The sequence below is a fragment of the Phoxinus phoxinus genome, assembly GCF_949152265.1.
Source record: "Phoxinus phoxinus genome assembly, chromosome: 19".
In the NCBI taxonomy this organism is placed as follows: domain Eukaryota; kingdom Metazoa; phylum Chordata; class Actinopteri; order Cypriniformes; family Leuciscidae; genus Phoxinus; species Phoxinus phoxinus.
In genome coordinates, this window is record NC_136894.1 from 7109601 (window position 1) to 7124960 (window position 15360).

A 15360-nucleotide genomic window follows, 5' to 3' on the forward strand; every position below is an offset into this window, starting at 1 on the left:
TTTAAAAAAAATTCTGAAGACGCATAACAAACATCATAATTGTATTATTTATGCATAAGTATTGTTACGCTTTAAAAGTATACAGTTGTATTATGGCCAGTGTGGCAATGCATCACCGCAATTCCACTGTAGTACAGAATTGCCATATGGCAACGTTCATATTTTCTGCTGTTAGACAAGGTTGTTCTGTAAACAACAGCATCTAATTATCTAATCAAAGATGCAGCGAAAAATTCTTGCTGTATGATAAATATACAAAAAAATGGACTTTGCTGTCTTAGAGAGGAAATCAAATGTCATGTGGCTTAAAAACAGCTTATTATTCTAACTCTGACTGTCTATTATTCTAAGTCTGCCCTTTTAATTCCAACAATGCAATTTGTTCTATAAAGTGAAGGGATATGATATATTGCTATGCTATGTGACTATACTGTACCATAGAGGGGCAAAGCCAGGACAAAATACGTATGGGAGTTTTTAACCTTCCTTGGTCTCTCCTGTTGTTGACATCAAAGTCTGTGCATCCAATTAAACTACGTGGTATTTCGATTCATATTCAATTTAAAATTCATATTCATTTAGTAGAATAGCCAACATGGACATGCTGTGTGATATGCTCTCATCTTCCAAAACCAGCACTAAGGATAAAGAGTACATGAAATATAGGTTCACTTGAAATAAGAATACACATGGTTTGTGTGTCATTTTGTGGCAATTATTGATTTAATTTAATATTGATCATTTCGATATTTCATTATAAGGACAGTTTTGTTTACGGTTATCTTGAAGAACAAGTAAAAGAGTGAGCAAGCATACAGAGAGAAAGACTGAGGGATTGAAAGAGTAGAGAGGAAGGACAGTGATGGGTAGAGGGAACGCAAAGCTCATTGAGATGCAGAGGATATCCAGGCTGCAGGTGCACCCAGCTATTAAATCACATCTCTCTCTCTCTCTCTCTCTCTCTCTCTCCTCTCTCTCTCTCTCTCTCTCTCTCTCTCTCTCTCTCTCTCTCTCTCTCTCTCTCTCTCTCTCTCTCTCTCTCTCTCTCTCTCTCTCTCTCTCTCTCTCTCTCTCTCTCTCTCTCTCTCTCTCTCTCTCTCTCTCTGATCTGTCACATCCTCTTGTTGAATACATCATACTATGTCTTTCTTTCCATCAAATACCTTTCCTTGCTTCTTTTAGCTTTCCTCTGATATTGAATCATATCTTTTGCGGACATAATCGGACATACACATGATGATGATGGCCATATGCCGTTCTCGTCAAAAGAAAAGATGCCGTTAGAAACCCTGTGCTTGACATTTCGACAAGGACATGTGTAAGATGCTTGATCCTTATAGTTAATTATTATTATTCATTTATTTATATTAATTAGCCTATATTATTACATTATTTAAATCAATAAAGTTTATATTATATGACTTTTTTTTTACAATTTAAAAAAGTCCTATTTAAAAACTCTTATACTGCATCTGATTGCTATAGGCTTTCCCTTTTTCTCTGTGTTCCCCTCTCGCTCTTGTTTGTGTGTCTCTCATATTCAGAGAGAGAAAATAGATTGTGAATGCTGAGAGTGCATCACCAGCCATTATGCAAATTAAGGGTTGAAGAATCTCACACGTAATGTGACTTCTTTTCTATGCAGACTCTTTTGACTTTCTCTACATTCTCATTTCTAATGTTTATACTTAAATATACTGTGTTACATATAAATAAAATATGCTTTTTATCAGTGACGCACAGCATGTCATGCACACATCCATATTGCATGTGTTATTGCACCCTTCTGTCACCATGGTGACATGAAAATCCCAAATCGTTTTTCTCTTGATGGCCTTTAGGTGATCTTTTCATTTATTTTTTTGTACGACTAATATTATTCAATAATTTATAAATTATTTGCATTATTTTTCTCCTATTCAAAATTCTTTTGATATAATTTATATAAAATATTAATCAGTTGTTTATATATTATGTATATTTGAATATCATAGATATGTATTCTGTCACTGCATGCATGATGTGAAAACTCACATCAATGCATATTATATGGTACATGCACACAAGTGCTACACTAATCTAATAAAATGGCTTTATATCCACCTTTTATCTTCTGAATTATAACAAATGCCGCAAGTATCTCCGCATCTCTTGCTCGTTTTGAAATCCTACACTTCTTCATTATTAGACAGCCATTGATATCACAATACATGTTTGGATGTGTGCGTTTTCAGCTTCAGACGTTTCGAAACATTACTTGTTCAAATTATTTCCAGTGATTTGATATTTCCCTATTAATGATTAAGTTCACTAGCAACTGGACATGTATTTGGGCAAGATAATCCTTAAAGGGATAGTTCACCCAAAAGTGTGTGTTGTTCCAAACCTGTATGAGTTTTCTGTTGAACACACAAGAAGAAATTTAGAAGATTATGGGTAGTCACACAGTTGATGGACCCCATTGACTTACATAGTAAGAAAAAAAAAACTATGGAACTCAATGGGGCCCATCAATAATTGATACCGACATTCTTCAAAATATCTGACCCTTTACTAACCCCCTTACAAATGTTTCTGACTAATCCTACCTTTAATTACTGTTCTAGCTTATTATCAGAGAAACGTTTGCTTTTTTGTAATGTCTAAGTCTCTGGAGAAGCGGTATGTTTGCATTGTTTTAAACATAATTTTACAGAAGTTATCCAAAAATGTGATAAAACGTTGTGTACTAATAGTCATATAACAAGGTATCAGAGAGCTAATATGGTATCACTGCATCCAAATTAGCGAATTTAACTAATGCGCAACATTGGAATATCGCATAAAACATTTGTGAATAAAGCAGCGTTTCCTTCCCATGTGTTTAAGAGAACAAAATCGTCACTTCCTGGAAAATTGGCACAAAATATCTGTAATAAAATTGGAAGTTGTTGCCATCTGGGAAGCCACTGTGGCTCTCTTTTTCCTACATCATAAATTACTTGCATCATATATTTATTGCCGTCGAAACGCAATAAACGTTGCCATGTTATCTTGCGTTCGGATGGGAGGTTATTATACTAAAGCATTCTGATGACAGACTTTGGCTCAGGCATTTCAGAATGATCCAACCAACATTTGAAATCTTGTGCAATGAAATTAGTCCACTGGTTAGTCCAGTTATCAAATCACATCCACTGTTGAGACAAAGTCACATACGTTTTTATGTTGTGCATCGAGGGATTTATACTGTAAATGTTTGCCCATCGTAGTTTATGCACATCTTGGGATCAGATATAATATTTATCTGCCTCAATTGAGCGCATACGTTTTTTTATGCTCATATTTAGAAGTTTTTATGTGCATCTTGGTATTTCCATTCAGCTTTTTTCATGCGATATCCCAAAATGCGCATGAAAATAGTTGGATGTAAACATGGCTTTTGTTGCCTCTTCCAAATATTTAAAGACATCTTGAGAAGTTTGTGCTGTGAATGAAGCTGTGAAATGAACATACAAAATACTGGCATGAACATATACCTTTTAACTTCATGTTACCAACATAACGTTAATTCATATATGTATCGATTGCAATGTTCACTGAGACCTCGTTCTTACTGGACATTCAGCCTGAGCTAGCAACCGTAACCAAGGAGGCGGATCTTAGGAAATGATCAATTATGTCAAAACTGTATGCAGCGAACAAAACAAGCCTGGATGGCCTATGTTGACAATAGACTGTGACATTTATCCTTTTCCTTGACATCACGAAATGAATACCATTTTTTTTTTTTTAATGTATATTCTTCCGGGGGCCATATTTGCAATTCATTGTCACGAAGGGTGACATTTTAAGTTGAAAATCCCTTTTTAGATGCCAACCCGTCTCGTACAGTAGATAATCTTCAGCTGCCATTGTTAAAGGAGCAGTTTTGACATGCCTTCTGCTCTTCTGTCAGAATCTGCCACCAAAACTGTTGTTTACATTCAGCCTTTGACAGTCCATTTCAAAGTGGATTAGGGGATAAGGGTGACCTGAGTGAGTTAATTTCCGTTTGCCGCCATAGTGAAAGGCCTGGGATGATGAGGTTTTTGTCTGAGATTGTGTCTAGAGGGTCATGCTCTTCCCCATTTTGCTGGGGCAGAATGGAATTAGGGCGGTATGATGGTAGAAATGTGTCAACCGGATAGAGATTCTGCTATTGTGTTTACACCACTACATATCTGGCGTAAATATAGGCTATTTTTCCATTTAGTCTGCTTTTAACCAAATTGTTACATTTTGCGCTGATGGCACATGCACACTAACACTCAAAAATTTGGATACTGTTCTTTAGAACTTTCTACCTAGAAAAAAATGTATCACCGTTTCCACAAAAATATAAGCAGCAAAGCTGAATGACAATAAGAAATGTTTCCTGAGCATCAGCGTATTAGAATGATTTCTGAAGCATAATGTGACACTTAAGACTGGAGTAATAGATGCTAAAAAGTAAATTTTCAAAAATATTTTTAAATATAAAACGGTTATTTTAAATTGTAATACTATTTCACAAACTTTAAGAGTAGGGTATCATTGAGCACATTTAACATGCACATTCTCAACCCAATTGTGGTCATGTAAACGCATTAACATGTTTTCCTTTATCACAGTAAATTCATAAAAGCCTTAAGAATAAACAAATCGACACGGCTAGATTTTTGCCCCTTACCCCAATTTCGCACAAAATGTAAACACATTAATCTGCGTTCTGTTGGCTTATTGAAGTGTGCATGTGTGATATGTGACAGGAAAGCGACTTTACTGCGGATTAAAAGCATTTTGCGGTAAGGGAGATGGAAACATATCGCCAACTGACTCTTTCTTGACACGAGAAATTATAATAATCTCATGCAGAAGTGGTACAGTCAAAGTTCTGCACCTGTAACTGCATGAGATGAGAATATATGAGTCTGTAAGTTTCCAGCTGACATGTTGAAAGAGTACTCTTTGTGTTTTTTTACATCACAACCAATATAACAAATGGAATACTCTGTCAGAGACACGAATGATTACGTTTTGAAGTCACTACTGAGAAATAACCTAATTTATTAATAAAGTTTTGCAAACACAGTTTACTTGCATTGCTGGGTCATTGGTTTGCATGTTAACTACGACAACCAGTTAATTCAATAGACCTTATTCAGAGCAATGCCATGACAGGTATGAAAGTGAGGTTGTGAGGGATAGACTTACCGTGCTATCAATAGCATCTGCTGTAAATAGCTGTATAAAGCTCGTAGATCACTTATCATTTTCCACAGGTCATGTCGTCTGGAGTTTTTTGTGTACTGAAATTCTATTTCTTGGAAAGATATTTTTGTAGCGTTTCGTCAGCAGAACAGTCCAAAAACATATTAAATGGTTCAACGGAACTGAATCAACTCTGAACTTCAGCTGAACAACAGCCGAAATGCATAATTTTCCTGTTATCCCTGCAAAGCTGCTTTGAAACAATCTGTACTGTATAAAGCTCTATGTTGACTTGACTTAAATAACAGTACAACCCACTGAAGAGATGTATGTCTATCCCTCACAGGCTCGCTTTCATTCTCGTTAAAAAATTAAAGATGGTGCTTCTGTGAATAAGGACTATAAGCTGATATTTATCAGTTATCGGTATATTGGTGTAACTCATTAATCTCTTCTGAGTAAGGTTACATTTTGGTCTAAAATGGAGAATAAAAACCGTTAAAATACCAAATATTTATTATGTCACACTTTATTTTAGGGTTTCTCACTGTTAACTAACTATTAACTACGACGTTTGACTCAATAAACTCCTGTGTACTGATTGTTAATAGTTAGTAAGGTAGTTGTTAAGTTTAGGTATTGGATGGAATTAAGGGGTGTAGAATATGAATTGGACCCTGAAGTGTTACCGTTTATTATTACTGATAATTATAATATAGACAAAGATATTCATATTTAGTTTTTAACATAAATATTTAGTATTTAAAGTATTTGTAAATACATTTTAGTACATTAAAAATGAAACCGGTTCAATTTCTATAGAATATACAGATCTCGGCAGCACAGTGAGATACACAGCCAGATTCCAAGAGTTATTTTTATGTTTTGCAATATAAACTGATTTAAACATGAATACACTGGCAATGTAAATATCAAGTATATAGCGAAGGCCTGTAACTGTTATGATACATTAAAGGTGCTCGCAAAATACTTGTCATATCTATCAGTGCGCTGCTTTACAATACATCTTTGTGTTATAGGTTAACAGCCAGCTTTCAAAGCACTGTGTGCGGCAGCAAATAAAGATCCCTAACACCCACACTCACACTTTAAAGAATGTAATTTGTGAGTGCGAGCTCCAGGATGCACAGATGTAGGTTATCGGGGGTGTATTTTTTACCTGAGCACATTATGCTTTATGCAGTGATGATAGGCTCAAGCGGGCATCGATATGCATCCATGATAATGTTTGTCCTCCGATGAAACCGCATTCACATTTTATATCACCTCAGAGCCGTGTAGCCAGTCCCAGAGCTTCTATATTTTACCCTCGTAAAGGAAACGTGTCAAACGGATCCACCGTTCCCGTGTATCCGCCGAGCTCAGGCTCAATCTCGACCAGAAAGCACAAGTGTGATTTATATCATATCAATTCTCAAAGCTACGTTTTATAATTTAATCATTGTCACCGAAGCAATTCACTGGGCTCTGAACCTGAATGTAATTATAAGAATAACTTATCTCAGGTTTGACACGTAAAGCCGGACAGTGCACAGCATGCATGCAATTATTGCTTTGATTAAAGTCCATCCTAATCAGTGCACAGACCCGTGGGCTTAAATGTTAGTCAATTAAGGTGCTAAACGACTGACCAAGAGGCCAAATATAGAAACAAAACTGTTTACTGTGGGTCATGTTGTTTGCAGGGTTTTAGCACGCCGCGTCTGTCGATATTCTGATAAGCGGAGTTGAGCGGTAGGGTTAGAAGATCTCATCAATTCTTCTGCCATAATAATCTCATGCAGATATCAACTCAATCATGAAGTATTACACCAGCCGAGCTCTGAAACAGCTGTGTGTTTATTTAGCAAGACAAGTAATATAAAAATCCATATTTCATATCCGAAACGTAAGTGTCATAAATATTTGATAATAACAATCCCTCCTTGTCTGATGCATACTCGACCTCTCATCCGTGTCATCTGCGTCATGCGAGAGGAAATGAGCCAAAATAATAAAATGGTGTCAGAGATGAGGGTTTATCCTTTTATGTTGGGATTTGTATTTGGATGCTTACTTTGTATTCCGACAGCCATGGAGAAAATAAGAGACAGGCTTCCGAGATTTGAGGGAAGCGGCCAAGAAGGGCCACTGCATAAAGCCTGATAATTCAAGGTAAAAGTGTGGGGAAATGTCACAGCGGGCCTCTGAGGAATATCAATGACTGAGAGATGAAACTACAGACTGAGGCATGAGAGCCAGGCTGTACAACCGTGTGAACAACAGTGATCAATCCTCTCAGTGTCACGACAGACTGGCCCAGCGTGCTTTGTGTTATCATTGACTTGCATTCGGTGCTTTACCATAGGCATGCACAAAGTGGAGACTGTATATTGGGCTTGAATAGTTGGGTGATCAATAGGCTGCACATTTTCTGTTGCATCTGAAGTTCAAGTGTCACGTTGAATGGAGCTATAGATCTGTAATTCTGTGTTTTTGATCTAGGTTCCTTTCATGTATTTCTTGGTCAATTGAGTATAATGGTTCTGAACGTTGCTTTGATGGTTAAGGGTAAGGAGAGGTAGTAGCGTTTTGCGTCATTGCTACGGCTGATGTATGCATGTGGAAAATCAAAGGGAATCTGTATGTATGGAGCTGAACTCGCTCTTGTCTGTTTTCCTCACAGTCACCTGTCCTATGAACGAGGTGCTGACAGCCTCCACAGGGATAATCCTGAGTCAGTCACCGGGCAGCAGCCTGCCGCACTTCGAGTCCTGTTCCTGGGTGGTGAAGGTGGATTCGGGTTACAACATCACTTTCACCATTGAGCACTTTCAGACCAGCAGACAGTTTGACGAGCTGGAGATCTTTGATGGTGAGTGGATTTAGCATAGCTTTTCCATGTGATGATAATCATAATAAAATGAATAATATAATTATTATTATTATTATTATGTAAACTACAGTGCAAATGTTCGGTGTTTGTAGTTTTTTTTTTTTTTTTTTTTTTAAGAAGCCTGTTCTGTTCACCAATGCTGCATTTATTTGATTAAAATAACAGTAAAATCATGTTCATTGTATTATGGAATATTATTACAATTTAAAATAACTGTTCTATTTGAATATATTTAAAAATGTAATTTTCAAATTTTAAAAAGCATCATTACTCCAGTCTTCAGTGTCATGTGATCCTTCAGAAATCATTCTGATTTGGTGCTCAAGACACATTTCTTATTAACAATGTTCAAAACAGTTATTTATACAGTTATATTTTGTGGAAATTTTGCTACTTTTTTCAGGATACTATGATGAATACAAAATTCCAAAGAACAGCATTTATAACATTGTAAGAAATAGAAATGGTTCTTTTGAATGAATTACTAATGTCTTTTCTGTCACTTTTGATCAGTTTAATGTGTCCTTGATTAATAAAAGTATTAATTTATTTTTTATAAATCTTACTGACCCCAAACTTTTGAAAGGTAGTGTATTTCTTATATATACCGTTATTTAAATTGTATTATTATCAAATTGTTATACTTAATAATCATAATTTTTTTTGCTGTTGTTGTGATAGAGTTTGAATATAAGATTGAATCAAGGAACGAACATCATAACAAAACTAGTTCAGACATGGTTTTTGCTCGCAAAATCTGTTTTTCTCCTCCTTCCAATATAATTACTGATACACACCTCACAGGCAGCCTTGCTGTGTTGAACAAGATAGACAGTTGAAGAGAGGCCAAAAGGGATGAACTTTGCTTTTACACAGTGAAAACCTTTTGTAAAAGGCAAAGGAAATTGCTTTAGCCAACAGGGGTCTGTTCAGGGCCAGTCTTAGGTCAGCGGCTTTTCTGGGGTGAAAGTGAACCCATTTAGACTGAGATTACGAAGTGGATTACAGGTCAGAAGGGTCATCTCACACACATAGAGGCTCATCGCATTTTAGGCGTCATTAAAGTGGCCCAAAATTATAACAGAGTCATGCAACTTTCCAAAGAAAGAATGACATGAATAAGCCTCTACTTTCCTTATTTTAAAATGTTGCTACATGAATTAAAAAGAAATGCTAAATAAATAAAATATTGCAGTAACCAGCAATATCATTAATTTGAGTTACATATTTTGAAACATGAGTTAAACATATAAACATGAAGATAGTATTACATTTATATATAGATTGTTTATACACTGCCAGTCAGAAATGTTGGGTCGGTCCAGAAGTCACTTATGCTCTGCATTTATTTGATTAAAAATATAGTAAAACAGTAATATTGTGAAATGAACTGGGGGAAAAAAAATGTTTTCTACTCAATTCAACCCAAATTCATTATTTATTCTTATAGTTCCTTTTAATAATCATTTATCTAAGCTTAGTTAAAAAGAGTGAAATGAATGAGTAAAATAAAACTTACAGTATATGACAGCTGGGTCTCACAGAATGGCATTGTGCTACTCGCCTTTTTCTGAGGCTGACAAAGCGACTGTGTGACTCATCTGGGAGCAGTGTGAGCCACTCCTGAGGGGTGCTGGCATGCTCCGTGCTGATTACGCTTTCAGCTCCCATTGCGCTACGAAGCAGACTTTGCTTTTCACAACATGCCATAGCCAGCCAGATCACACTGAATCCCTTTACCTCCCTGCAGCTTGACCCAGACACTAACATGACGTCTGGATAGCCTTCAATATACACACACACACACACACACCCTCTGGACTGAATCAGAGTTCAGCTGATCTAAAAGCACCACCAGTGAAGTTTATGGACGGAGCCCTGTCAGTCAACATTAGCCATGAGAGGTGGAGAGGCTATGTTGTGACAGAAACACACCAGTTGTGTCACTGCTGGTGATAAACATGTCAATTTGAAGTTTGTAAGATATGTGGCTAGGCTACTGATAGTGGCAGAAAGAGGTACGAGTGGTAAAAATAATTGTTTCTTTTTTCTGCCATGATCAGTTGCCCAAAATAGTGCAAATGTCAAAGGCTCTGATTTACTAAGATTCCAAGTAATGGACAATAATTTTCTTGTGCAACCTGAAAAAAAAAAAAAAAAAAAAAAAAATATATATATATATATATATACATAAACCCATATTTATTTTATTATTGTGCCAATTGTTCCAAAATTCTGCTCACTTTTTATTTTTCAAATGTATATTATATTTATCATTCTGTGTAAGGTGATCTAATCAGGGCTATTGCTAAAAATTCACCATTTTGGACCTAGTTTACACCAGGTTTTAGGGCTGTTCAACTGAAAATTGGGCCTATAAAACATTTCCAATTCTTCCACAATCCTCAGTTTTAGATTTTCTGAGAGTGCTTTCAAGTTTACATATATGTACTCAAACCTTTAGGAAATCAGAGCCAATGTGCAAAAGAATGCATGGAAGACATTACTTAAAGGGGTCCTATTATGCTTTTCTTTACATTTTTGACATCTTTCATTTGTGTGTGATGTTACTGTTTGATCTGCAAAGTTACAAAGCACAAAGTCACTCCAAAGGGAGTTATTCTCTATATCAGTGTGCACTGTTTCTGTACTCCCTGAGACACCTCTATTGAAGTCTTGAGTTTTCTTCCTAGAACGCACATCACAATATTCCTCATTTAAATTATAACTATCCAAGGCATATGCAAAAAAGGGGTTGAGGTCTGGATAAGTTGCAATAATAGTTTGTTGAAACTGGCAGTTATTGTAAGGCCCATGACATTTCTGAAACAAACTAGAGGCAGTTGACCAATCACATCACACTGATTTTTGGAAGGAGGGGCGTCATAGAGACCGAAACTAAACAGAACGTTACTGACAGACTGGGAAGAGAGGTGCTGCAACAATGTAAAATATGTGAAATATAATTAAAGTATGTAAATCTATACCCAAAAACTTTTATACTAATTGCTTTTACGATTCAGAATACCAAACACATATCTGGTCTGAGATCTACTGTAATAGTTTTTGACCAGATACATTTTATAACCTTATGCTTTGCTTTATCCTGCAGGTTTATCAAGACAGAGTCCACTGCTCATTACTCTGAGTGGGAACTATTCATCTCCGCTCAGTATTACTAGCTCTTCTAACAAGGTTTACCTTCACTGGTCCTTCGATCACACCTCCAGCCACAAGGGCTTTCGAATTCGCTACTCAGGTGAGCATTTCAACACATCGTCTAAATACATCATCAACAAAAACACAAATTGTATTTGGAATTCACCAAGACAGAGTTTACATAAATCAATTTGTTTCTCACTTTTTAAAAAGCAAATCATTTAGTTGCATTTAAATTTTTGTATTAATAGATTCATAGCTTTGATTTTATTTTTGTATTACTTTAGTTCTTCATAGTGCTCAGTGTATTTTTCACAAGCTATGAGTTTACAGTTTGAATTTCAACAATACCATGAAATAATACTATTGCATCATCACTATCTGCATGCAAAAACAAACATACAGTGTAACTAGAAAAGTTTGATTCATGAGCAAATGACTCTTATGAGCTGATTCTTTTAATGAATTAGTCATAAACACTCATGAACTTACTCATCAGTTTGGCTTCCAAATGCCAATCTAACAAATAAAATATGGCTTCCTGACTGCCTGAATGTTTGACAACTTACTGTTAAAGATACTCATTCACAAAACGACCAATTATGACTCCCCGCTGCAAAAACAGAATTACGTAGGAAATACTGCCACAAGCTATCAAGACCTGATTGCACAGTTTCATGAGCAATGGCGTAATTCTAAATGAGTTATTACCCTATAAATATTTAAAAAGTTTCCGTATGCTCCTAATCATTAGCGTTTCAGAAGAATGACTAATCACCCCTTTGTCTGGCTCATCAGGGTCCCTTCTCTCGGCATCAGCTTGTTTGGCTTTTTCCGCTCCCTCCTCGCATGATGGATTTTTGATATAGGGCTCTGTGACAGTCTGGGTTAGCAGCAGCAGCACACCTAGGTTTTCCTCCTCAATATGGTTTCCCTTCTGTAGCGATACCTTGGTGGGACAAAAACAGATGGTGGGACAGACTCAAAGCTTTGTTCGGTTTTCTTTCTCAGTCCATCTTTTATCTCCACAGGCTGTTACTTCATCAACTGTAGCAGCTCCTTACACTTTGTTTCTCTTTTCATTTTTCTTTTGAATTCTTGACCTTTTCTTCCCACCATCACATGTGTGAGGTTTGCCGAATGACTCAAGAAACGGAGCAGGTTAAAGGTTAGAAATCGACGGCTTTAACCATGAAAGGTTGTTTACATTGTGACTTTTTTAAATGCAAAGCTGGGGCTCTCGACTGGGTAACGCAGACTTCATAAACTAATTGAGCGGGAATGCTAAATTTCCACTAAGCCTTCTCTTACAGCCAGACCTCTGTGGCCAACAATCAATAGCAGTCTTTTTAGCCATTTAGAGGGCAGCACCTCCTCTATTACATGAGAGTTATGACGCACAAAACAAAACCGGTCCTCAGCTCTCTGAGCCATTTAAACCATTAGTGGAGGTTTTATTCAAAGTTTTACTACAGGTGTGTGATGTGTAAACTTCTAGATTTGTCCATTATCTATAATCTCCACTGTCAGTGCTAATGGATGAGAGGCTGGAAACATTTTATGTTTCAGTGGTTTGATCATTAGAAAGATTTGTGCCTTGTAAAAATTGAGAGTTGCCCTTGCATTACTGTTAACTTTATTTATTTATTTTTCTTTGTCCTACAGTGAGTTAGCTTTCACTTTTAACATTTTCTGTGAAGAGCTAAAGTCCTATTAAATGTTTCTCACAGTTTCTCTCTTGTGTTAATGTTTTTATATTTATTAGTTTATTTTTTTATTTTTTTAAATGCAATGCATTAGTAGAGCTATGAACCATGATTTGTACATCAGTCTATTTGGTCTATTTTCTCAGAACAGAAAGAAATGAACGTATTATTTTTTTTGGAAAGAAATGTATACTTTTATTCTGCGAGGACCCATAAATTGATTAAAAGTGACAGTAAAGACACATTTTAGTTACAAAAGATTTCTGTTTCAAATAAAATTATTATTCAGGACTTCAGGACAGTTTCCACAAAAATATTAAGCAGCACTACTGTTTTCAACATTGATAAATAGAATTGATAAGATATTCAACATCACTAATGTTTCTTGAGCAGCAAATCAGCATATTAGAATGATTTTTGGAAGGTCATGTGACACTGAACAGACTGGAGTAATGATGCTGAAAGCACAAGATTACAATACACTGTAAATATATTAAAATAGAAAACAGTTCAATTGCAATAATATTTCACAACATTAGTGTTTTACTGTTTTTTTGATCAAATAAATGCAGTCTTGGTGAGCATAAGAGACTAACTACCCTTTGACATTTGCATACTATAGTCTAATGCCATCAGCGCAATATATTTAATATGCCTTTAATGTAGCTATAGTTAACAGCTGTTCAGCTTTGAAAAACACGTCTTGAGACCCCTCGGTTCTATTCCATTTTATTGCCGTTTATTGCCATCTAGCTGCTTTCAATGCCAGAATGTGTCCTGTGTGAGCGGTCCCTTACTCTCCTAAAGGAAATTATCATTGCTAGGCATTGTGTTGGACTTAAATTAGCATTGTTGTAATGGAATTTAAATGGAAGTTCGGTAAGAGCTTGTTCATCTAATCCTGTCATTGGCAACACAAGGGCATATACATAAGCGGCTGCTTACACTGCAGAAAATCATTTTCTTAATCAGTACTTTTGTCTCATCCTTTATAATGTGTGTCTTGAATATATCTTGAAATAATTTCCTGTGCAATTTGGCTTCTCAAGTTAACTTTTCTTTTCTAAGGGCAACAAAAATACTTGCAGCCTGCCTCGCTCCCATGACATCTTTTCCGGGAAACCTTCAGTAATCTTACATTAATTAAATAGCCCGAAGGGGTAGCTTCCTCAAGCCCCTGTATTAGGGCCAGCAAGCCAAATCTGTTTACCTGTATTACTGAAGGATTATATGGACATGTGAACTTGTGAAACAGATAGGTCTTTAATGTGGTCATAGCGATTAATAATGCGACAAATTGCATTCCTGCCCCATTTCCTCCTAATTTCCTCCATACCTCCTTTTATATTATGCTGGTATCTTTACCATCATTCTTTTTCTTGTTTAGTCTGCAACGAGAACATTCCTACTAAGATCTGATCTCAGGTCCTCGTGCCACAGGATAGAACGTGGCCTGGATTGCATATGCCAAACAGCATAACTTTGTATAATATCTCTGGTTGTATTCAGAATTACCGTTTAGGCGAACAAAGTGTACACAAAACGATTTTTTTATTGTTTCAAATCCATCATTTGTGACCTTCCACAAGTTCCTACAATTCAATGCCATGCATCTTTTTTAATCAGTCCTCTGCTCTCTGCTGCATTAATATCTGCTATTTCCAGTAAACAGGATGAGGAATCGAAAAGCAATATAATACGCACTGGAGCAGGAGGTTTCACAGATGGATGCGTTTTTGACTTCTGGCTGTTTAAATCTGTATGTTCTACAGCGGCGTACTGCAGTACTCCGGACCCTCCCGTAAACGGCTCGGTACACAGCCTGACGGGCACGAAGCTGGGAAGTACCTTGCGCTTCAGCTGTGACCGGGGCTTCAACCTGATTGGCCAGACCACCGCCACCTGCACCCGCAGCCCACAGGGCATCCACCAATGGAACGCTCCGGTGCCGCTTTGCCAAGGTGAGTCTGAAAATCTTGTCCAAGTTACCTTGGACAAAGTGTGGAGGCGATTATCCACCTCTCCTCCCTCCTCACTGAACTAACTCTCTGCGAAAGACCAGCGCATCCGTGGCTAATTCTGTATTCCATCAATGTTTAGGGCTTGGCTGCATCTGTCAAATTGCTCATCACAATAAATGGGTTAGCCAGGAGCCATAGCTGCGAGACTATTGCTAATGTGCTGTCCGAGGGGAGAGTCTCTTCAGAAAGAGCCAGTCATCATCCACTAAAGCAGGGGCCTCCACGGGGTCCACTGTTTTGCAGTCTCAGAAGTGTTGCGTTTTATCACCACTTCCTGACTAACAAAGGCCTTACCTGTGAGCGGGGTGGATTTCTATTTGACAGGGATGGTGTGAGATGCCTTAGGCCGAGAGCCAGAGCACTCCCT

The 15360-nt window shown here is 36.9% G+C and overlaps 1 protein-coding gene across 1 annotated transcript in view; it reads left to right on the forward strand.

Annotated features, from left to right (window-relative positions):
- csmd2 (CUB and Sushi multiple domains 2) overlaps window positions 1-15360 on the forward strand; it is a 256709-nt gene that overhangs the window by 213616 nt on the left and 27733 nt on the right. The window contains exons 47-49 of the mRNA XM_079589756.1: window positions 7898-8086; window positions 11220-11366; window positions 14745-14933. Of these exons, the coding sequence (XP_079445882.1) occupies window positions 7898-8086; window positions 11220-11366; window positions 14745-14933 (525 nt within the window). The remainder of the gene's footprint in view (window positions 1-7897; window positions 8087-11219; window positions 11367-14744; window positions 14934-15360) is intronic.